At 34.0% G+C, this 24,506-nt stretch overlaps 2 protein-coding genes, 1 non-coding gene and 1 pseudogene across 3 annotated transcripts; all 4 read left to right on the top strand.

Annotated features, from left to right (window-relative positions):
• Positions 1–1,891: 1,891 nt before the first annotated feature.
• LOC143601390 (putative receptor-like serine/threonine-protein kinase At4g34500) lies at positions 1,892–6,317 on the top strand. The gene is made up of 7 exons (XM_077078818.1): positions 1,892–2,574; positions 3,618–3,722; positions 3,979–4,101; positions 4,172–4,342; positions 4,474–4,603; positions 5,232–5,441; positions 6,054–6,317. Exons 1-7 carry the CDS (start codon positions 1,973–1,975, stop codon positions 6,129–6,131), a joined length of 1,419 nt encoding a protein of 472 aa, XP_076934933.1. The 5' UTR covers positions 1,892–1,972; the 3' UTR covers positions 6,132–6,317.
• Positions 6,318–7,458: 1,141 nt separating this feature from the next.
• LOC143602161 (cyclase-associated protein 1-like) lies at positions 7,459–15,436 on the top strand (annotated as a pseudogene).
• Positions 15,437–16,097: 661 nt separating this feature from the next.
• Positions 16,098–16,169, top strand: TRNAE-UUC (transfer RNA glutamic acid (anticodon UUC)). The gene has a single exon. It is a non-coding gene; the product is annotated as a tRNA-Glu (tRNA).
• Positions 16,170–19,115: 2,946 nt separating this feature from the next.
• LOC143600763 (guanine nucleotide-binding protein subunit beta-like) lies at positions 19,116–23,246 on the top strand. The gene is made up of 6 exons (XM_077078359.1): positions 19,116–19,224; positions 19,294–19,388; positions 20,421–20,845; positions 21,282–21,654; positions 22,162–22,275; positions 23,177–23,246. The coding sequence occupies exons 1-6, from the start codon at positions 19,116–19,118 to the stop codon at positions 23,210–23,212; spliced, it is 1,152 nt and encodes a 383-aa protein (XP_076934474.1). The 3' UTR covers positions 23,213–23,246.
• Positions 23,247–24,506: the final 1,260 nt, after the last annotated feature.

Below are 24,506 nucleotides of genomic sequence, written 5' to 3'. Positions count from 1 at the left end.
AGGGGTGGTGATAACGTGGGGCTGTTTGAATTGGCATTTGGCTGCAACAGTTGTGGATTCTTCCACGTCCAGCTACCTTTACGTCGGCTACAAACAGGCGCTCCGTATGTAACATAAAAGTTTGTAACGTGTAAGTTTTAGTATACAAAACTATTTACCAAATGTCATACATCATCGGTAGCGGATCTAGAAATCAATTTCAGGAGTAACGTTTAAAATTTTTTTTTACCGTATTTCACACAATGTAAACCTGGGCCATCACCAAGAATCATGAAAAAATTTTGAGGCCGAAGGCAAAAAAAAATGGCCTTTAAATTAGTTGAATTATTGGGTTTAAATATTAAAAATACATATTTTTTATAATATATATATATATATATATATATATATATATATATATATATATAGGATTAGTATCATTTGAGAACTCTTAAATTATTTAAGAACTTAAAGAAACTCTTAATAACTAACGTTTTTTATAAAAAAAATTTGTATGTTGATGTTATTTAAGTGTAGTTTATCAGTTTTGACATCTGTATTTACGATTACAATTATGAAAATTAGTTTTTTTTACGCATATCTATGTTTTTTTACACATATGTAAATTTTTATTACATAAATTTTACACATGTGTAACTTGTGATTTATATATGTAATCAAAATTTTTTTTATAAATATGATAAAACAAATCTCAAATAATGTTAATATATAAAAAATGACATGTTGCTGCTATCTTTCTCTGAATATGTGAATACTTTAAATAATATTTTATCATAAATTATAGAAATAGTATTTAGAAAGTAAAACAGTTCGCACCCATCCAAGTTGTTCTATTTATGCAGAACTTAAATAAAATACAAACAAGCAACAAACTTTGAAACTTATTTAGTAAAAAACTCAAACTTAGTAAAACTATCAATTTTAGTAAACCTATTTATAAAAAACGGGACAACCCTCTTAAAACATAGAGTTGTTTTCATTGTTATTCTCAACTCTACAAACTTGGTGTAAAGTTAAAATAAATAGTGAAATGTGAAATTTTGGTTTACCACTATTTTCATAACTGTTTCGATATGCCCAACCACACTGGAAACTATTCACACAAGGTTGAGTACCTGAGTGCTTTTTTAACTGTTTTTTAATTGGATCAAGTGGTTATGGTGTTCGATGAATTTTCTCTATTTAACCATCTATATTTTGTTAATACTAAAAATCCACATTAATTTATACTCTCTAACAAAAAGTATAATTTTTTTCTATTGTCACTCATACGTTAAATCTCACCCTTTTGATAAATTTATAATAATAATAATAATAATAATAATAATTTATCATTTGGAAAATTTATGCTTCAAAAATAGTTTATTTAATATTTACATGGATATTGTTACAAATATTTAAAATTTGTAGTTATCTTTTATTTTATATAAAAAAACTGTCCATGTTTGATAGATTTATTGTTTATTAGATATCAAATATTTATTAAATATTATATTTTCATAAATTACTATTATGCAGTATACGAATTTCAAACTAATAAAAATATTTTGTTTTATACTTAATTATTATTACACATATAATACTTTTAAAAGTTCTTAATCAGTCTGAGCTGTAATGTTGTATCGATGTATCAAGAATTTTTAGTAAACGATAGACATTTGACTTTGACTTTGACTTTGTAACACACACCCACCGACGCTAGTGGCATTTGTGTCATTCCAACACCAGTGGCTCAACGGTAATAATAAGAACCTAATAAATAATCAGAAAAATCATAATAATAATAATAATAATAATAGTATTTATCCGATTGTCTCCTCCACTATATTCATACTCACTCCGCCATTATTATGTCCATCCCATTTGAATTCGCTTTCTTTCTCTAAAAAATGCACTCTTTTTCACCAGATCACTGAGTTCCGTTACAGTCACCGTTGTTTCCACCTTCTAGCATCTGATCTCGCCGGAAACAATGGCGGATTCCGGTAACACACCGTCCACCGGCGGCGGCGTTAGTCTCAGCTCTAAAACATCTATCCTAGGGCAAAAGCTCTACGTCATCATCGCCGTCACCGTGCTCATCGTGACGTCAGCACTCGTGCTGATGCTGTTATGCATCCGTCGGAAATTGAACACAAAACGACGTCGTGGGATGCGCGTGAAGCACAGCTCCGGACTGTTGCCGTTGGTATCGGAAACGGTTAACAGCGAATCAGCTGAGAAGGATAATAATAATAATAATAATAATAATAATAATAATAATAATAATAATCATAACGAGGAGGTAGAGATTAAGCCGGTGGTTGTTAAAGGTGTGGGGAGTAAGTTAGGGATAACTGATTCGGGTAGTAATGAGTCGGGAACGAGTAAAAGTGACAGTGCGTCGTCGTCGACGTCAGCGGAGAATATGAGTAATTTGGGTTTTGGCAGGTGGTACGGTTTGAACGAGCTTGAGATTGCCACGAGTAATTTCGCGGTGGAGAATGTGATCGGTGAAGGAGGCTACGGTGTTGTGTATAGAGGTGTTGTTCGTGATGGTTCGGTTGTAGCTGTCAAGAATCTACTCAATAACAAGTAAGTTATGTTTTGATTCGGTTTCAATCTATGTTATTTTTACTCGGTCGGTCTCAAATTTGTTTTTTCTATCGTCTATCATTGAACAAAATCTTTTTAACCCGTGTTATTTCTCAACTTTTATTCTATTGATCGGAGCTTGTTAGATCTGAGATTGATACCTGCAGCTATTGTAGTTGGTCACCTAAATTAATTAAAATAATATTGTGTTAAATGAACCACATTCCTATCTTAATTTGGTATTTTAGGAACGAAAGAAAGAATAATAATTAAAAGAAAAAAGTATGATTTGGGAACGGAATAGAATATCTATATAAATATTGGACCTTTAAATAATTAATACATTTTTAGGGTGTCTCCGCTGGATCAAAAGCATTTTCTTTTTAAATTAATAGTTAACAAATATGGAAATTGTTACTTTTGGATTTTGGAAGCTGATCTTTAGATCGTAGTAACTTTTGACCTGAAAAAGCATATTGGTCCTTCTATGAGAAGATATCCTAAGTTTGTCTTGATCTTATTATAAAAATAAAAATAAAAAATTCTGTATAAATTCTAATTTGAAAACAAACATTTATTGTGCAAATGAAGTTTCAATTTATGAATTTATAGAAAAACTTGCTATAAATGTTCACGGGATCTGAACACAATCCACAATCGGAATAAATTAAATAGTGGATCACATGGTTGTTTGGTGTAAAGAATGTGCGTCTTGTATGAGAAATATGGAAGTGGCTCAAGGAGGAGAAAGTATAATATAATAACACATCCCAAAGTTTGGTGACAGAGTGTTGCATGTATGTTTGATTCATATTTTATTTAAAAGAGTTTGTCAAAATGTATGTAGTGGTCCTATTTTAATATTTGATAATATATAACTCATATGGAGACTTTAATTGTGCATACGATCGATCCATTACAGTTGGTTATTTATTTTTAAAGTATCATGTACCAACAAAGGCATACTTTAAACTTTGATGACCAAAAATGCATCATTTACTGCTTGCTTAGTTTTATTTATTTAATGATGTAATATTTTGTAGGGGTCAGGCAGAAAAGGAATTCAAGGTAGAAGTTGAAGCAATTGGAAAAGTAAGACATAAAAACCTTGTGGGTCTAATTGGATTTTGTGCAGATGGTGCTAAAAGGTAACAATGGCTTGCATCTTATGTTCGCTTTGATTTATATGGTGGTAAAATGTACGGGTAAAATGGGATGTGCAACGAGCAAAACAAGTAAAGAAAATTTTTAAAATAATTAACGTGTGTACTATATGTGGTAATCAGAAGTGTGTTACTTGATCGATCATGTAATAGCCAAACAAATAACATGTAGAGAAAACCTCAGTGATTAGTAAACGAGCATCAGGCGCTGATATAGTTGCATACATTCATTTTCATTCAGATTGCTTGTGTATGAGTATGTTGACAATGGAAATTTGGAACAATGGTTACACGGGGAGGTTGGACCTGTCAGCCCTTTAACATGGGACATCCGAATGAAGATTGCAATCGGGACTGCAAAAGGGTATATTTGTCTTTTTTTACATTTTCATTGTTTTATAATGTTATCGTAACATGGTTTAATTGCACTATAGATTGGCATATTTACATGAAGGATTGGAACCAAAAGTTATCCACCGCGACATCAAATCAAGCAATATTCTCCTAGACAGAAAATGGAACGCGAAAGTATCTGATTTTGGACTCGCTAAGTTATTAGGACCTGAAAAAAGCCACGTCACCACACGAGTAATGGGCACGTTTGGGTTAGCATCTTCACAAATCTTGTTCTAATTTTATCTTTTTGTCTTTTTTTTTTTGCATTATATACTATTATAAATTTATTAAATTTTCCATCGTGCAATAGCATTTATATGATTATTTGATTGATTTCTAGATACGTGTCACCTGACTATGCAAGCACCGGGATGCTAAACGAATGCAGTGATGTCTATAGTTTTGGAGTTTTACTTATGGAAATAGTTACTGGAAGAAGCCCAGCTGATTATTCCCGTGAACCTGGAGAGGTACTTAAATTTTAAGGATTAATTTTACATATACCGTTACAAACTCGAAAATTTTCATAGATATTTAACTAAAGCTAAAAATATTTTATATACCCAACTTTAGTGACCATTCTACCCCTTCCATTGTATTTGTTTAAACCCTATTTTTTATTTGGATTTTGATCGACATCGACGATAAGCAAGCAAACCAAACTGTCGTCTCTCCTCTTTTGTTCTCTTGATGGCATATAGTCGAGCAGTCGAATATGTATGTTCGAATCAGATGATTGAACCAGGTATAATCACATGATAATCGAACGAGAAGCAATCTATTATAATCAGAAAACGGGTAAAGAATATTTAAGATAAAAATGGGTTAATAAAAAAATATAGTTAGGATGGGTGTATATATGAAATTTTAAAGTTTTAGAAATAAGGGTAATATTTATTAAATTGTTTCCAATGTATCGGATATATAAGTATATTTGATATTTTAACTACTTTCAACTTTGCAAGGGCATAAATGATATTATTAGTTTTGCATGAGTAAATAAATATATGAAATTGCCCCAGGACTCAAATTTCATATTTTTATCTCTTGTAATATGCATGTCTTGTGTTTAACCTTTGTGTGCTTGATTTATTTTAGATGAATTTGGTTGACTGGTTTAAAGGAATGGTGGCAAGTCGTCGAGGGGAAGAGTTACTAGACCCAAAGATTAACGTGCAACCAACCTCTAGAGTTTTGAAGCGCGTATTGCTAGTCTGCCTTCGGTGTATAGATATGGATGCAAATAAACGCCCAAAAATGGGCCAAATTGTACACATGCTCGAGGCTGATGATTTCCCTTTCCGCACAGTAAGTTAATAGTTCATAACCAAGCAAATGAAACCGATCCGAAACTAAAATGACCGAAAAAACCAAACCAAAAGCCGACTGTTTGGTTACGTGAAAACCAAACTTTCGGTTTAGTTTCGGTTTTGCATGTAACTAGAACTGAAAAACCAAACCGAATTTATGGATATTCATTTTAAGTAATTTATAAAAATGTAATAAATAGTATAACCCAAATATTTTAGCCCAAATGTATAATAATCAATTAGTTATTAGGTAACAAATGATTTAGGCCAAAATTCATATTTTGTTTGTTTTTTATTTCTTATTTTCAAATACCAAAAGTGAACTGAACCCAAATTGAAAACTGAAAAATCTGAAGCGGAACTATTTTCAAAAACAAAAAACGCACATCGATCCCTAAGATGCGCTCTACAGTTGACAAAATTGGCGGGCTGGGTAAGTATCAAAACAGATAATTTTTTTTCCTAAGGGCTGAAATGTGTCGGGTTGATGTGACATTCTTTCATAAATGTTTAGGCATGAAACATGGAAGCTGATATTGTATTGTCTATGTCTTGTACACTAATAAAATATTTAGGCATGGGTATTAACAGTATTGTCTATGTCTTGTAGGAATCTCGCCCGACGAGAGACATGGCTGTGCTACGTGCTGGCGAGGATGTCAAAAGTAAAGTGCCTCTCGAGAAATAGTTCTCGAGCGAATATGTTTATCAAATTTTATTTGTTCTTTTTCAATAAAACAATTATAGGTATGCGAATGCTATAAAGGTAAGAGTATTGTAAATAGAGTGAGTTATTTGTAATTGAAATTATTTGGTTACTTTTGCTATATGTAAAAAAAACAGCAAAATATTAAGCATGGTAGCTTTTAAAAGAACATGGTTTCAATCTTACTAATTTTGACTACTAACTTAAAAGTAACAGTTGATTTGAACATGATAACGAGATATATCCTCAAATATAGCTTTTCCACAATGTTAGTTTGAGAAAAAGGATATAAGTAACAAAAGAATACATGATATTATTTGTTTATCTCGCAAACATCAAACCAAAATACAAAGGATTAGTTGGTTAAAAGTATACAATTAATTATGGCGGGTTCATTTACCGGTTGGGCTCTTGGGCTTGCAAAGGAGAAATCCAGGAGAATAAATGAAGAAGTAAATCGTGACTTGTGAGAGAGTGAGTGTATTTAGCTCTTTTTATTTAAGGAAAATTGAAAATAAATAATCTCATCTTTTGTGTATTGGCTGATAATAATTCCATCTTTAAAAATCACTAGCAACGGTTCCACCTTTTAACTATTTTTGTCTCGCTGGTCCTCCGTTAAAAAATACTTAACGTCGTTATGTTTTTTCTCTAGTTTCAAACCGATGTTTTAGGGCTTTTGATCGGAAGAGCGATACGAGTCGACCGATGTAAAACTTATTTCGGAATGGTGATCCAAACGACGAAACGATGTTTCAATTCGGGTGCTTGAATTTCCAATTAACAAAAATCAAGCCATTTGAATCACCGTTTCGAAATAAGTTTTGCATCAGTCGACTCATATCGTTCTTCCGATCAAAAGCCCTAAAAAATCGATTTGAAACTAGGGAAAAAACATAACGACGTTAAGTATTTTTTAACGGATGACTAGTGAGACAAAAATAGTTAAAAGGTGGAACCATTGCTAGTGATTTTTAAATGTGTGATTATTACATTCCAATTTTTCTTTATTTAATGGCAACTTAATTTCACAATGGAGACTTTGTTAATTAAGTAGCCTCTAAATCAAGCAGTCAAAGTAACAAATTATGTAATTTGATCACTCAATTAAGCAAATAACAAAATCAAAGGTTATATAATTATGATTCTATGATTTATCTAAAGACTATATTAATCAAATAAAAGTTAGAAAGACCTAAATTCGGATTTGAGGAGAAGATCGACCAAAATGAGAGGATAAAGATCAATTGTTGACTACGACGAGAGGATGATAGGATCGTTTTGAGATGAATAATGTCGAATTGCCGATATGAAACGACTTGATCAAGAATTTTCGTTTGTTGGTTTGATTGTGATTTATGACTTTCTTATTACGCCACGTGTCACACACGCGAATGCATGCTATTCCCCTAAAACGACCTGCAAACGCACACATCGGTTGCCTTTTCAAAAGCCAGACAATCGTGACCTTGATAACAAACAACCACCACCAGATCCATCCATGGATGACGAAAAACTGTTGCAGAGATTGGCGTCCGCCGTAGCGCGTCTGGAATCACTCTCCTCCGGTTCTCACCCTCAATCCGCCGCATCAGGCTCATCGTCGGAACCGTCAATCGTCGCATTTGACGATCTGATCACGGAATACGTCGGTAAGGTTACCGCCGCTGCGGATAAGATCGGCGGACAAGTTAAGGACGTTACGAATGCTCTCAGTCAGGCTTTTCACCTTCAGAAGGAGCTTCTCGTTAACATTAAACGAACTCAGGTTAGTTTCCACGGAAGGAATATTATATATATTCTTCATCTGCAAACGTCATCGTAAATTAATTACGCGTGTTGTGTTGTGTTGTGTTGTGTTGTGTTGATGATCGTGAATGTAATTTGAGCCTCGATATTATATACATACATAGCTTTACGTGCCCTAAGATTATTACGTACGTTACGTTTATTGTGTTTGTCTTCATGAAATTGGGTGAAATGAGGCATGGAACTGTTTTGGGTTGATATAGATAGTTATGAATACTTTTCATTCAAGATGGAATTTGTGAAATTGAAGTTTGGTTTGAACAAACGCACAAAATGTAGATAGAAATATTACTTCATAATAGTGATGAAAGCTCATTTAGTTTGGGACAAAGCCAAAAAAAATTAAAAAAAAATCCTTAATTTGGGGGTGTTTGTGATTGCTAGCTTGTTAAGGTTCCTATATGTTTATTAAGTTTTGATGGATCATAATCAGTTTTACGAATGCTAACATTGCTCATCTCGTGGTTAAAACAAATGCGCCTCTTATACATGGTTAGATTTTGTGCATCAAGAGGTTGTACATGTAGCTTTTCAGATTATACATATAGAGGTTATTTATGCCTAACATTAGGCATGTGAATAGAAACCTATCATAAATATAAAATATTTTTATATATATTTACTGCTCCTAGCTTATGTGACGCTCCTTGGCTTTGAGTATTAGAGAATATAGTTATGTTAAGCCCACAAAGTTAGGCTTTAAGGTTTCTAGTTTATTATTGTATTGAAAGACATCATAATATTTCAGTCTCTTAGGGGGGTGGGGTGATTTAAAAACCATAACTTGCAACCATCAATCATGGTGTGCCATCTCATCCCACCACTTTCCATCACTAGTGATAGAATTTTGGTGGGGGTGGTGGTGTGATGAAATTTTTTTTTATTTTTTATACAATAAATACTAAAACAAGGTTAAATTAAATAAAAAATAAAACAAGATTAAATAAATATTACAAAGATAAATAAATTAAAAAAACCGACAAAAAAAAAACCTACGGCGCTTCCCAACCCCACTTCTCGCATAGCTCGCGTTTGCGTTGAAGTAGGATCGATCTAAAGGGTTCATTAAGATGTTCGTGTGGTTTTAGGATGAATGTTAAATCGGCGTTTTTTTGGTTTTCATTCAAATGGTTGATATACGCCTCGTCACGTTTTAATTTTGAAGCAAGAGCTGGTTGCTTTCGCTCCTTCGTCTCGACCATTTCCGCCAACTTAGCCGACTTGTATTCGTTGAAGTCCTGGGCCACCGTTTCCTTTCCTAATCTTGACGATTCCCCACTTTTCTTGCAATGCGGCCGTGTGGGTGTGGGTGTGTCTTCGTCGGGATCGTCTCCGGGTTGATTGTTCAAGTTCATGTTCGGCGTGTTGCTTAACAAGCCGTCGGTAGACGTTGTGTAGTTCCCGGAATCGGAAGTTTTTGATCTTTTTGAAGAAGATCATTTTTTCCTTGGAGCCGTCGGTCCGTCCATGTCAACCACGGGAACCGGTTCCCACTTTGGGTGGTGTCTCGCAATCTCCCACGCATCCAAGTGGGGAAAAGATTTATATCGGAAAATCTTGATATAATTGCTCAAGGCGTTCTTTATGATAGTCGCCTCGCTCGCTCCGCTTTGTGGATCTCGGCTCTACAAAACATTTCGAAAAATATATATATATCAAAATTGTAAAAATAAAGTAATAAATTATAAAAAAAATTTAACTAATAAATTTAAAAAAAATAATTACCAATTGGATGTAGCAAGCATTAAATTTTGACATTTTTCTATTCAAATCTCCCAACTTGGAAGTCATTTTATCCATGTTTCGATCGGTTGCACAGGGAAGTTTTTCGAAATGTGCAATAACACGTCTCCATAACAAGTCTCGTTGTTGTTGGTTTATGTGTTTTTTTGTTTCGGAGGCGTGTAAATAAGCCTTGGTCAAGGCGACCTTCTCCGCGGACGACCAAGGTCTACGGACGATGGCATCCTCCTCCGCGGGTTCATCTTCATCCACATCGTCGTCTTCATCACGAAAAGCACGTGCAAATTGATGTATAACATTGTTATCCTCTAAAGATCGACGGAAGTTTGTGACGGTTGAGATTGAAACGTTTCAAAAGGATTATTTTGAAATATTTGGCTAGAAAAAGGTGGAATAAACGGTTGGTTTTGATACGGTGTCGATGAAAACGGTCAATTAAATGTTTGAGATTGAAATGGTTGGTTTTGGAACGGTTGTGGTTGAAAAGGTTGTTGTTGGAATGGTTGGGTTGTGTCGGGTTCATCTTGTAATCGGAATCTCGCCAGCTCGCCAAGATTTTGTCGAACCTTTGGTCGGGATTGGGTTTTCTTTGAACCCGAGCCACGTTTCTTTGAACCCTCCATTTGTGTGATGTTAGAATGTTGTTTGTAGTAGAGGATTTGAGTTAGATTTGAAGATGAATTTGATTATATTTATATAGGTTAATTAAGTTTTTTTTTTATCTCCTCAACGGTCACATTAACGTTAGAATTGGATTTGAATGCGTGATGGCCACCTATAACGGACCACCCCCACCCCTCTTACATCACAATGTTTTATTGCATAAAGTCTTTGTATGGCCACTAACTCGCTTGTTATTATTTAGGGGGTGTTTGGGATTGCTTATTTTCACCAACTTATAACTTATTAACTTTTTGAAATGTAATAAGGTACTTGGGTTTGCTTATATTGTGAGAGAAAAAGCTTCATAGGTTATAATGTTATAAATTATTAACTTAATGAAAAATTATAAGAAAAAGTTATAAGAAAGTAAAATAAGTAATTCCAAACACATACTTAATAATAATTTTCTAGTTGTTGCTATTGTGCAGAAACCTGATGCAGGAGGAATTGTTGAATTTCTCAAACCATTGAATGAAACATTAACCGAAGCAAGTAACATGACAAGAGGACCGCCGTCCGACTTCTCCAACCACTTGAAATCTACTGCTGAGAGTCTGGCAGCTTTAGCATGGATTGCATATACAGGGAAAGATTGTGGTGAGACAATATTATTCTTCTCATTTCTTATGTTTTAACATGAACAATATTATGGATTCTTGCGTCAATATAGTTTTTTTTATAGAAAATTGCACAAATGGTGGGGGCTAAAAACTTTTTGCAACCCTCTCACAAATGTTTGGATTAAGATAATTATTATTAATTCTTGTTTTATCAGGACTGAGTATGCCTATTGCACATGTGGAAGAATGTTGGCAGTCAGCTGAGTTTTACAGCAACAAGGTATGACTTTTGTTGACTGTTTTCGGTCATGTTATTTGTATTATTATTTGTATATTGAATTCGTGAAATGTAGGTTCTTATAGAGTACAAAAATAAAGATTCAAATCATGTTGAATGGGCGAAAGCTTTGAAGGAACTTTATGTACCATGGTTAAGGGATTATGTTAAGAGTCATTATCCTTTGGGACCCGTATGGAGTGCGACGGGGGTAACTGTATCTGCACCATCTAAATCTTCAAAACCAGCTGCTCCAAATCCCCCACCGTCTTCACTTGCCAGCTCATCATCTTCATCTTCGTCCTCAAAACAAGGAATGGCTGCTGTTTTTCAAGAAATTAGTTCAAAACCTGTTACTGCTGGTACATTTCATTTTATCTTTTTTTTTTGGTTTGTTTCTTTAAAGAAGTTAGAACTAATAAATGTGTTGATTTAATTATTACAAGAATAGTTAAATCTCTTAATAAATGGTTTAGAAGGTTGTAAGAGGTAGAAATAGACTTTGGACGACTTTCAACCCGTGTGACCATTTTCGATTTAAAAGGATGAATCGACCCATTTGACTTGTTGGTGACCCCATACACTTTTTTGTCTATGTCTTTAAGGAAAACTATACAAATGATCAATGTGTTAATAATGATTATAAGCATAAAATAAATCAATTTAGAGAGTCTTATGAAAGTAGAAATATAATTTGGGCGACTTTTAGACTGTTTACCTGCTTGAATTAAAAGGTTGGATTGACCCGTTTAAGTTTTAGTTCATTTGAGATAAAACTAAACAAGTTCACGAAACAGGCCGTTTTTTTGTATGGATCAAAGCAGGTCGGGTTGATCCACAAACTCTTCTTGTCCATTTTCTTTAAAAACAATATAGTGTTAACAACAATTACAAGAATAACTGAAATCATTGAATAAAATTATTTTAGAAGGTTGTATGGAGTGCAGGTAACTTTCTTGGCTTTCAGACCGTTTGACCTGTTAAATAAAAATGTCAAAATGACCCATTTGACTTTGAGATAATACAAGTTAAGGAAACGGGTCATTTTATAAGATAAGTCAAAAACATGTGTTGACACTTGACTTAATATTCATATTCATATTTCATATGGCGAAGGCATAGTCTTCTTTTTTCTCTCAAATAAATAAAAGCCTCATTGGCGCCAAGCGTGAGGGAATGCTAGACGTTTGGTACCAAATCACGCTCCTATTGCCACAGCAGTAGATATAGGTATTTTGAGAACACGCCTTAACGACCAATGGCTAACGATGGCTCTGATGGGCGGTTTTGCTGACACCACTTTCTGTCCATTTAATTAAAAAGTAGTTAATGAGTTAATAATGTTAACAAGACTAATGAAAAGAATTCTTTGTATAAAACGATTTAGAAGGTTGTATGCAATAGATCATTTTGACACAAGAAAATTAGAAGGTACTGGTAGAACTGACCCTATCTGTACTTGTTTCATACTCTTTTTATATTTTTGTTTCTAGACGCATTGTGTTAGTTAACTTCCGGCTTTATGCCTTTTGGATTGAAAAAGGTTACAAATGATATGAAGACAAAAAACCGAACAGATAGAGCCGGACTTGTGAGTTCAGTTGAAAAAGAAGCCCACAAAAATGTGCCTTCTGGTGCTAAAACGGGACCTCCGAAGTTTGAACTTGCAATGGGTCGCAAGTGAGTATGTTATATGATTCAGCCTGTGTTTATGTTAAACGGGTCAACCCATTTTGACCCTCTCTACATGATATGCAGATGGGTTGTTGAGTATCAAATTGGCATGAAGGATTTGTGTATTGATGAGTGTGATCCAAAGCAGACGGTTTATATTTTTGGATGCAAAGATTCAGTTCTACAGATTAAAGGTAATTCAATCTATTTCACTTTGTTGAATTGTTTCCATCAAAGTTTGCAAAACCAGTCGGACTGGGCAGCAGCAGTTAATTTTTGTCCAATTTTTAATGTTATAAATAGTTGATGCATTAAACTGGATCACAAATCTATATTACTAAAGAGTAATATATAACTTCTTTTAAATTAAATGATTAGTACTTTATAAGCATTTGAATACACTTTTAGTTGACTTTCTACCTATTTCATGTCCCACATTTTCTAAACGCGAATTACGTGTTTAATATTGAAATGTTAAACTTAATTTAGTATTAATATATGTGTGTAATATTATGGAATGTGTCTCACTTGTCAGTGTTAGCTAGTCACCATTAAAGTCATTGGTAGTTATGTTTGTTAGTTATAGGTAGTTAGGTAGTTACCGTTAGTTGGTTGAACTCGTAGGATGCTAAACAATTTGTAATAATTTGACATACGTATTTCTAGAATAATCAATATCAAGTTTGTATTTTTGTCTTGTGTTTGTATTCATTAAATTTTGTCTTTGATTACCAACATTTAAACAGTTACCAATAAAAACAACTATATTATCTGTAATTCTGTATAACAGATGTAATTACATTTTGCAGGTAAAGTTAACAATATAACTGTTGACAAGTGCACAAAAATGGGCGTGGTATTTACGGTCAGTGGCGAATTCGTGACTTATATAATGTTGGGACATAGCTTGTAATAATATATTATTGTTAACAATTAGAACTCTGAATACAGGATGTTGTTGCTGCTTTTGAAATTGTTAATTGTAGCAGTATAGAGGTGCAATGCCAGGTATAAGCATAAACTTGTAATTTTGAATCCCTCAAGATTAAAAAATAAACACTTTTTTTTCATCCAATGTTGGGTGGTTTACAGGGTGCAGCACCTACCATATCAATAGACAACACAGCAGGCTGCCAGCTGTACTTGAGCAAAGATTCTCTGGAAGCTTCTATCACAACTTCTAAGGCTAGTGTAGTTAATGTGATGGTACCCTCAGAAGATCCTACTGATCTGGTATGCTTTATGTTTTTTTTATTATCCTTACGAGCTTATCATTCATATGATATTTATTCAATATATTAATATATGTTTGCAGGCGGAACACGCTTTGCCGTATCAATACATTCACACTTACAAGGATGGCCAGTTTGATACAACCCCTGTCTCCCACTCTGGAGGGTAATCAGTGAAGTATGCATACTAAGTTTCAACCATTTTCTAAAATGTCATTACAAACAATACTCTTTTGAGAGAAAAAAAAACACAAACGGTCTCTGTGGTTTGACCAAATTGCAAGTTTGGTCCCCAGATTTTAAATATTGCGAACTTAGTCCAAACATTTGTGAGAGGGTTGCCCAGCTAGTCCTCGCCGTTAATCCAATATAGTTTTGAACGGAAAAGTGATGTCATGTGAGGGTAATTGTGTATTTTTGAATTTGAAACTAATAGATACTCTTTCAAACTCGACTTATCACATTTGGTTTTTAAAAACGGAAAGTGATGAAGTCAACGTTTGTAGTTATGGAGTTTGAGAGGGTATTTTTGTAGGATTTTAAATTTGAAAAGACACAATCACCCTCACATGAATGGCACATGACACACTTTTTCGTTAAAAAATAATCAGAATTAACAGTGTGTACTAAATGTGCAACCTTCTCAAAAATATTTCTACGAAGTTTACACTTTTTTAAAATTGGAGACCAAACTTGCATTTTGGTCAAAACGCGAGGGATCATTTGTGCAATTTTTGCTAATTTTAATAACACAAAACTTGTTTTAAAATAAATCCCGTCGTTTTATCGATTATTACTGTCGTGTTATTCAAGTTTATTATTATTATTATTATTATTATTATTATTACTATTATCTTTCTAACGCGTTGCCTTTATGAACACAGGGAATGTGCTCCAAAACCCCGTCCGGATACCGAGAGTAAAACTAAGAGTTTGAAAACTAATAATGCACAGAAACCCGATTCGGATATGGGGAATAAAACTAAGTGTTTGGCAGTTAATAATGCACAGAAAACCAACTCGGATGTGGATATCAAAGCCAGGTCTTTGAATGTTAATTTTGCACAGAAAAAACATTTGGATACAGGGAATAAAATTAACGGATTGAAAGTTAATAATGCACAGAAAACGGACTCAGGTACGGGGAGTAAAACCAAAGGTGTGACAAGTGATACAAGGATATACTATATGGCTGCAGTATTATGCATCATTTTCGCTATAGTAGTGGGCTTTATGCTTTCATCATCATCATCATGAGTGGGTTTTACTTCTAATAAGTGATGAACGAGGTTGGAATGTCCTTCAAATATTTGTTTAATTTTTCAAAATGGAAAATAAATGACAACTATTTTATACACATTTGAGCTTACTGAGAATTCTATATTTCATTTATATACCAAAACGTCCAGAAATGTGCAGTGCCGCATTTGTTAACTAAATGCATTCCCGACTTATTTCATCTGTTAGTATTGTATGGGCAGATAAAGTTCCTTTGGTCGTTTGCTTTATTTGGACGTCATGAAACTGTAATGTCGTGACTTGTAAATGCATGTGTAAGACCGAACGCTATAAGGATTAGACATATGTCATGGATATGCAAAAACGACTAAACTTGTTCAGATGAGTTAGTAATCTTTTGCATGTTAGAATGTATTGGAATATATGTTTTACATCATACCAATGTAATTTCTCATTCTATAATTGATGTATACAATAAAAAAAATTGTCAAAATAAACAACCAATGGTTATCCCTGTAGAGAATTAGATGAGTAAAATTTATTGTTTTTCTTCTTTGTTGTAATTAAAAGTTATTATTCAACGTTATGTCCTGTTTTTTAGGTAAACATCAAACAATTGTACTTCTAAGACATCGGTTTATGAAGTTTTCTGATGCAAAATAATTATGTTCAACGATCGTACCAAGTGTTTTTTTAGCGTTGGCTTAGAAGTTTAATATGTATACTTTAGTTTTGTTAGTACAAATACCATTCCATTGTCGTCCAGCGGTTAGGATATCTGGCTTTCACCCAGGAGACCCGGGTTCGATTCCCGGCAATGGAATCTTTTTTGGACTAACCGTTTCAGACTTTTAAAAATTGCTTGTGACTCCTCAACTTTTTATATGGTCTTAGTTTAACCCATTTATTTTAACTTAGCTAAAATGCCATATAAGTAATTAAAGTTATCAATTGTCATTTTGATCCCCAATCTTCAATGAATAATAAATCTCATAAAATTCTTTTTAACCTTGTAACACTTCAAATTTGTACCGGTAAAAATCGTTTCAGAAATTAGAATAACCCCTCTACTTTTTGTGTGGTGTTAACTCTCTCAAACTTTGCTAAGGCGTCATACAACTTAAAGTTATCATTTTTATTTTTTTCAACAAATCTACTAAAATCCTTTACAGTTGTGTAATACCTAAATTTATACGAATAAAAACTAAGACTATCTACAATAGAATGCTTGTTAGGCACACGTACACAATTGGAGAAGGCCGCCTTAGTGCAAGAGGCCATGTATAAGGATGTGCAATGTGAGATTAGAGTGGAAGAAGGAGAGCACATCATCAATGGGAGGAGGGATGAGAGAGAGGTTGTCACATCGGCATAGAGGCCTTCATGCCCGCACGTAAAAATGGTTGCACCAGAGATGGTCTATATTTAATTATTCTTTCATTAAAGTCGCTTATAATTTTTTAGTTATAAACCACATAAGTTTCATTGTTTTTCAATTGTAATTTTTTTTATGAATTTTTATATTAATTGAACTGAATGAAATAATTATGAAACATGGCTGCTGTTTATCGACTTTTTTTTCTTCACAATTATCTCGTACTTCATATAGTGAAATTGAAATAAAGGTTAATCGTTAAATAGTAATCAAATTCATGTCTCATTGGGCTCAATTAATTTTTTTTAAAAAAATAGCATTTATAGTTTTTTAATACAAAAAAAAATCTCAAACTAATCATTTTTGACCCATATTTTTCAGTTTTAGCCAAAGACCAAAACAAATTTCAAAAATAAACAAACTAATCCGTCGTATCCGACTGAAATCGTTCCTGATCCAACGGATTAATGACCCTATCAGGACGCACCAGGAAACATACCAGTCCATCGGATCTGACAGTTTACGGTTTTGTTCGACGGGTTAATGAAACAAACCAACGTAATAATAAACAGTCGGATCTGACGGTTCAGTTCATGCTTCCGTCGGATCCGCCGACTGTTTAATTTGTCCAACGAATCCGAGATTTTTCAATTCGGGGGTTTTTGATTTTGAGTTCTAGAGTGAAATTGAACACTATGGTTGATTTGCTTGATTTTGTGGAGAAATAAGAAAGCTGGAGATGGAGGTTGGTTATGGAGGTTTAGGGTTTAGATGTAGAAGATGAAGAATTCCGCCAGGCTCACTAAAATTCCGCCGAATCCATTAATACATTGACACGTGGCTCGATTTTAAAGATCTAAAAATTCCGTTGGACAGTGTTAAAATTCCATCGGACTTGACGGGAAAAATTGCTACTTTGACGATTTTTTTTTGTAAACATAGGTTATTTTTGAAAAAAAAAAATTGGTCAAATAAGGCTATTTTGAGAAATCCCCCCTTTTAAAACAATGAAACAATACTGAAATTAGTGGTCAAAAGGTGGTGCTAACAAAACATGTAAGTTGGTGCATAAAAAAATACTAGCTGATTTTATCTCGAATCTATAAGACATTTTACCAAATAATATAGAACAAATATCATGCTAATGATTTTTGGTTTAAAGACATTAGGTGCTTAGCACCACCAAAGTGATTTCAGTAGTAGATTTTAAGTTAGTATATTTGTTTTGCGTTCAAAATAATTTAGTTAATAATGTCATGTTTTGTCGTGAACAACGTATCTAGGGCATTGTCCACTTACACAATGTCGATAAGGCATGTAGCTACGGGACCATAGTGCATCCGTTGTGTTGTCGACTATGCAGAAAATACTAATATTTTAGTCACCACTTGCTTCTAAAATGTATTATTTAAGATTTTGTTTGAACGGCAGGGGATCTCATGTGCAAATATATTCTTTCGGGGTTATGCCCAAGCTTGACTCCTCGACTACTGTGAGCCCATACCTCTTGACGCGCGGGGACGAGATGGAATTTATAAACCCTTGCCCTCAATCGGGTTCGAACCCAAAATTAAACCCCTGATTCGTCCTTTTACTTAGATGTCCACGAAAATGGCCCTAGTGAAAATAGAACATGCATCTCCATTGAGGAGGGCATGCCAGCTAACCACTTTATGTTGTGCATAATAATATGTAGAAACATGCTGATAAATAGATGCATTGTTATGATTTGAACAATGATTTGTTGGCTTGGTATCGTCAGATTGGTTGAAGGTAAAAATCAAATCGATGCAAGTTTAGAGTAGACATCGATGCTACAAAAGTACATTGTTGATTTTTTTTTAAATCCCGATTGAGTCTGACATGTCACTAACAAACACCAATTTTCTCAACAATCAATGTCAACAATTGGAAATAAATAACTTCAACAAACAATGCAACTTTTAAAACAGATAAATTAAAAATAAATAATCTCACATTGTGTAAATTGATTGATAATAAACCTATTTTTTTAAATATCACAACCAACGGTCCAACCTTTCAACTATTTTTATCTTAATGGACCTCCGATAAAAAACATTTAACGTCGTTAAGTTATTTTCCGAGTTTCAAACCGATGTTTTAAAAATTTTGATTTAAAAAAAGATAAAAGTGGACTGACGAAAAACTTATTATACGTAGTGTCTCATCACACGGCCTCCTACTATTCCCATACTCATACATACAAAAATGTAGGCCACGTCAGACCCGAGTGGGGCCGACGGTGTTTGTTCGATGATCTCAACGTCATCCCCAAGTACACAAACAAACAAACCAAGCAACTCAAAAACCCTAACAGGTAGCTAGCTCATCATGAACTTCAACTACACCTCATAATCGACCTTCAGTTCCATAATGTCTTCTGTTTCCGAGCTCAAAGAGCGGCACGTCGCAGCAACGCAAACCGTCAATTCGCTTCGACAACGGTTAAGCCAAAAACGCCTTCAACTTCTCGATACCGACAGTAAGTCTCATTTCTCAACATTTTGCTTGTTCTTGGATGTCGTAATTAATTTTACAATGTATGCTGTAGTTGCCGGATATGCGAAATCGCAAGGGAAGTCTCCGGTTGCCTTCGGTCCCACTGATCTCGTTTGTTGCCGGACATTACAAGGCCACACTGGCAAGGTTTCACATTTCTCTACTCTAAACAATTGGAACTCTTTGAACATAATTTATTTCAACACATACCAGTAGATGCCAAAACACAATACATGAATCTATCTAAACCTTGATGGTTTGATTGCTGCAACTTACATGTAACCCGAATTATGTCTTTTTATATCACATTTGGCAGGAATGTAGATATTTAATACAGAAGTGGGATCAGTGTTGTAAAAATCGCTAATCGCTCGTCTGCCAATGCGATTTCAACTAATTGGCCCCTAAAGTCAGTAACTGGTCAAAATTGGTCAAATTTAAGTATTTGAAAAGCTATACTTATTAATCCAATCCGATTAATAACTTTGAAACAGTGTATATAAAATTTCCAATCTGATTATTCTCTGTTAATCCAGATTAATCGGTACCCCACCGCCCGACTAGCGCCTAGCGAGTTTTACAACACCGAGTGGGATGAAGTATTTTTATGGTTTATATAGTTTTGGCATAGTTAGATGTTATGGATCGTCAGAAATGTGTGCAAGTATGTTGGCCTTTTGACTTACACTATTTATAGAAGCCACGGTTAGTTGATTCAAATGTGTGTATGTTGACCTCTATGGTAGTTTATGTCTTTATTCTTGTTTTCTTGCAACAATGTGGGTATAATTCAACTGGCACTTTTTAAATTTGGTACTAGAAGTAATAATTTCACTTATTTACATAAAATTAGGCCATCCTCATGGATTGAACAGGTCAAACGAGAACAAAAGTCATTCAAAATGTATTTAAATGCATAGATTGAAATAATATAACTTTTCTTAACCATGTTTAGGACATATTTTTTTTATCTCTAATATTAAAAAATATTAAAAATTTGCTTGCCCAAATGACCTGCTATCCAGCCTCCTCGTTTTGCCCCCCCTAATCTGTAGTTACAAGGGTTCTAGTCGAGCTAGACCGTTTTTGTAAGCTTCTTTCTACATGCTATAACCAATGTCTTAAAATTTTCTTCTCTTTGTGTATTGTTTTTCAACAAATTTTTTTAATAACTGACAGATTTATTCACTGGACTGGACCCTTGAAAAGAACCGAATAGTTAGTGCATCACAAGATGGAAGATTAATAGTTTGGAACGCTCTCACAAGTCAAAAAACACACGCCATTAAACTACCATGTGCATGGGTGATGACATGTGCATTCTCGCCAGGTGGACAATCAGTTGCTTGTGGAGGACTTGATAGTGCATGCTCCATTTTCAACCTAACCTCACCCACTGATAAAGATGGTAATATACCCATATCAAGAATGCTTAGTGGACACAAGGGTTATGTATCATCTTGTCAATTTATTCCCGATGAAGATAATTATTTAATAACAAGCTCAGGTGATCAAACATGTGTGTTGTGGGATATTAATACTGGACTTAGAACTTCTGTGTTTGGAGGCGAGTTTCAATCAGGACACACTGCTGATGTTTTAAGGTAATTTGTTAACTCAATTAAGAGTTTCTAAAGATATTAATATTTTGATTTAAGAGATGAAAAGTGTAAAAAGTAATTAATTTTGATTTTTAATTGTTTTTACAACTATTAACTTTTAAAGGTGAAATTAATTTTCTTTTCAACGTATGTATCTACTCTTCACTTCCAACAGTTTTATTTTATTAGTTCTAACAGTTCCTTCTCCAATCATTTTTCATTCGCTTATTCTAATCTCGAGATAAATAACACAAATTACAAAAATATTTTATATGAATCGGAGTAATTAATTGTTTGAATAATTACCAAGTCATTAGGTATTACTCATATTTGTAACACACATAAATCTGGTCGACCAGAACATGACACAGTTTTAGACTTTTAGGTTGTTTTTTATTTATGTATATATCTTACAACATGGTTCTATGGTTTTTTTCAGTGTTTCAATCAGTAACTCAAACTCACGAATGTTTGTGTCGGGATCTTGCGATGCAACCGCACGTCTTTGGGACACACGTGTTGCGAGTAGAGCAGTAAGAATGTTTCATGGTCACGAGGGTGATGTTAATTCTGTTAAATTCTTTCCTGATGGAAATAGATTTGGAACCGGATCAGATGATGGAACTTGCCGACTTTATGACATCAGAACTGGTCACCAATTACAAGTTTACTCCCCGCCACATCAGCAGCAAGGTGGCACGGGCCCCAATGCACCCATGGTAACTTCTATTGCATTCTCGATATCGGGTCGGCTTCTGTTTGCTGGATATTCTAATGGTGATTGCTTGGTATGGGATACTTTACTAGCAAAGGTAAATATGAACTGTCATAAGGTTTTTGTTTTTGTTTTTATTTAGCGATAATGCATACATGGGTCACTTAAAAAGACATAATTAAAATTTTGAATTGGCATAATAGCCTTAAATTCAAAGCTGGTGTCATAACTGGAGTTGTGAAAATTACAAAACATAACTTTTCTAATCCATATAGAGTTGATCTTTTTAGTAGATTCGGGGGCATTTTTGCAATATTCACAGCTGTGGATGTGACACAAGCTTTTAAATTTGGGGGCATTTTGTTATGTCATGAATTCCTGGCATCTTTTTCCCTTAAAAGTTAAATTGATATTTGGGTGGTCTTAAGAAAACTTTTGAATACCTGAGGGGCCTATCTGTGCATTATTATTATTATTATTATTATTATTATTATTATTATTATTATTATTATTATTATCATCGCCGCCGCCGCCGCTGCCATCATTTATATTTTATTATTTTTAAGCAAGATAATGCTTGATAATTTAGATTTTGATAATATAGGCGATTTTAAACTTGGGGTCAGTTCATAACTCGCATGAGGCGCGTGTGAGTTGTTTGGGCTTATCTGCTGATGGAAGTGCATTGTGCACAGGAAGCTGGGATACAAATCTCAAGGTTAGTTCAAACTCATATTTTTTTATGCATATTATTATCATATAGAAGTATGGTATTTTATAGATGGGACAAAACGGGTGGTGTGGGTGATGGGTGAAAACGAGTTCAGGTCAAAACGGGTTTGGTTCGGGTAGGCACTTTTTTGGGCGTATTTTGAGTTTTGTAAATAGTTCATATGTTAAAATATGATTAAACTATTGTTATTACTAGGTTTATTGGATTTTAATAACCCCTATTTAATGGTATTGGCTGATAATAATCCCTATTCATTTTATCGCCACCAGCGGGCCCAAATTTAAAAAAGTTGGCCCCCAATGGTCCCCCATTAAAAAGGACTTAACGTCGTTATACTTTTTTCCAAATTTCAAGCTAATTTTTTAGGGATTTTAATCGGAACGAGAATACGAGTCGACTAATGTAAAACTTAGTTTGAAAAGACGCTCCAAAACGACGGAACAATGCTTCAATTCGGGTCTTTGAACTTACAATTAACAAAAATCAAGCCGTTTGGATCAACGTTTCGAGCTAAGTTTTACACCAATCGATTCGTATCCTTATTCCGATTAAAAACCCTAAAACATTAGTTTGAAATTCGGTAAAAACTATAACGCCGTCAGGTTCTTTTTAACGGGGGACCATTGGAGGCCAACTTTTTAAAATTTGGGACAGCCAGTGGTTATAAAATGGATAGGGATTATTATCGGCCAATACCATTCAATAAGGATTATTAAAATCCAATAAACCTTATTACTATTATAGTACTAACGTTGTTTTATTGAAATTGTCGTCTCCAGTATTTTGAAATATGTTACCATTTTGTCCTGTTTTCATTTTTATTATTTGAGCAGTTATTGATGAGGAAAATTAATATTCTGTTATTTGTTATTCCTTTTGGTTACAGATATGGGCTTTTGGTGGGCACAGAAAAGTGATTTGAATGACTAGAGTTAACTGCATTAGCGATTGTTGTTAACCTTTGTGTGTGGAACCAACATTAACTGTTTGTGTAGTAATATTATTATTGTTACTGTTATTATTATTTTAGTTAATATATGAGGTCAGCGATATCTTGAGCAAGTATCGTAGAGATGTTCGTAATGACTTTAAATCTGTTTTCTGTAATGATAGTATCTTGTGAGCTGTGAACCAACGTTCGCATCCCGGCATTTCCATCTTTGGTTGGGGTGTGACATAGTGTGGCTGGGCTTGCAACCAACTAGAAAAAAACGTGTAAAAGATATTACACAAGAGAGTTGAACACACGCTTCTTGGCAGAGGAGGATGCAACTAGTTGAAGTGTTGAACTAACTTTCATTTTGTAGTTTACATATGTTTTTTTTATATAATAAATGTGGAAAATTTTTCTGGGCCTCAAAATGTGACGGGCCTTGGGATGCTGCTTTCTCCGCCCCACCTTTTGGGCGGAGCCTGACGATTGAGTATTAACTCTTCAGCTTCTAGATATTGTAAATCTCATATCTATTAGCGTTCGCTTAAATAGCTGTGAATGACTTTACACATTGTTCTTGACTACTAATGGTTCTACGTTGTGTACGCCCACCTTGTTTGGTTTGATTTTTGCATTGTGGTCATCGAGTCATAGGTTCTTCCGGTATTGGATTCTGAATGTTAAAACAAACCTTCAAGAGTTTACATTGATGGATTCAAACCTTTCATGAGGTCTTGAAGGTCTTATTTACTTGGTTGTTATAATACTAACAAAATTCGGTGTCTTGAGACTTGTCGTTCTACATATGGTCATTCGATTTTTTCAAGTGGCAATGGTGTTTGCTAGAATACAACCAAGAGTTTCACGATCAAGTTGTGAATTCAAATTTCTTGTCATGGCCAACACTACCGCAAAACTTGTTTAGATTACTCATCTCCTATGGTAGTTGCATGATTTACCACTTTATTGACCGATACTTCTATGTGACAATAAGAGTGCATTGTTTATGATTAAAAATATGATTTCTCTAAAAGAGCATTAACACATTGATCTTGATTATCATTAATTTCATCCAAGAACTTGTTACATGAGTAAAATTATACCAAGTTTATTCCAACCAATCTTCAAATAAGAGGAGTAATTGCTAATCAAATGAAATGAATAGTTTGCCATAAGAATAAATCAAGTGTCTATTATACAAAATAAAAACATTAACTATTTTAACTTGCACGTTTTTATCCCCATCATTAATATATATAGACCGGTATTGCATACAAACTTA

Source organism: Bidens hawaiensis, unplaced genomic scaffold (assembly GCF_021521415.1).
Source record: "Bidens hawaiensis isolate Kalapana, Puna unplaced genomic scaffold, B.hawaiensis_p1.1 tig00001960_1, whole genome shotgun sequence".
NCBI classification, from domain to species: Eukaryota; Viridiplantae; Streptophyta; class Magnoliopsida; order Asterales; family Asteraceae; genus Bidens; species Bidens hawaiensis.
Note: the sequence above shows the minus strand (reverse complement) of the source record. Positions and strands in the feature narration are given on the sequence as shown.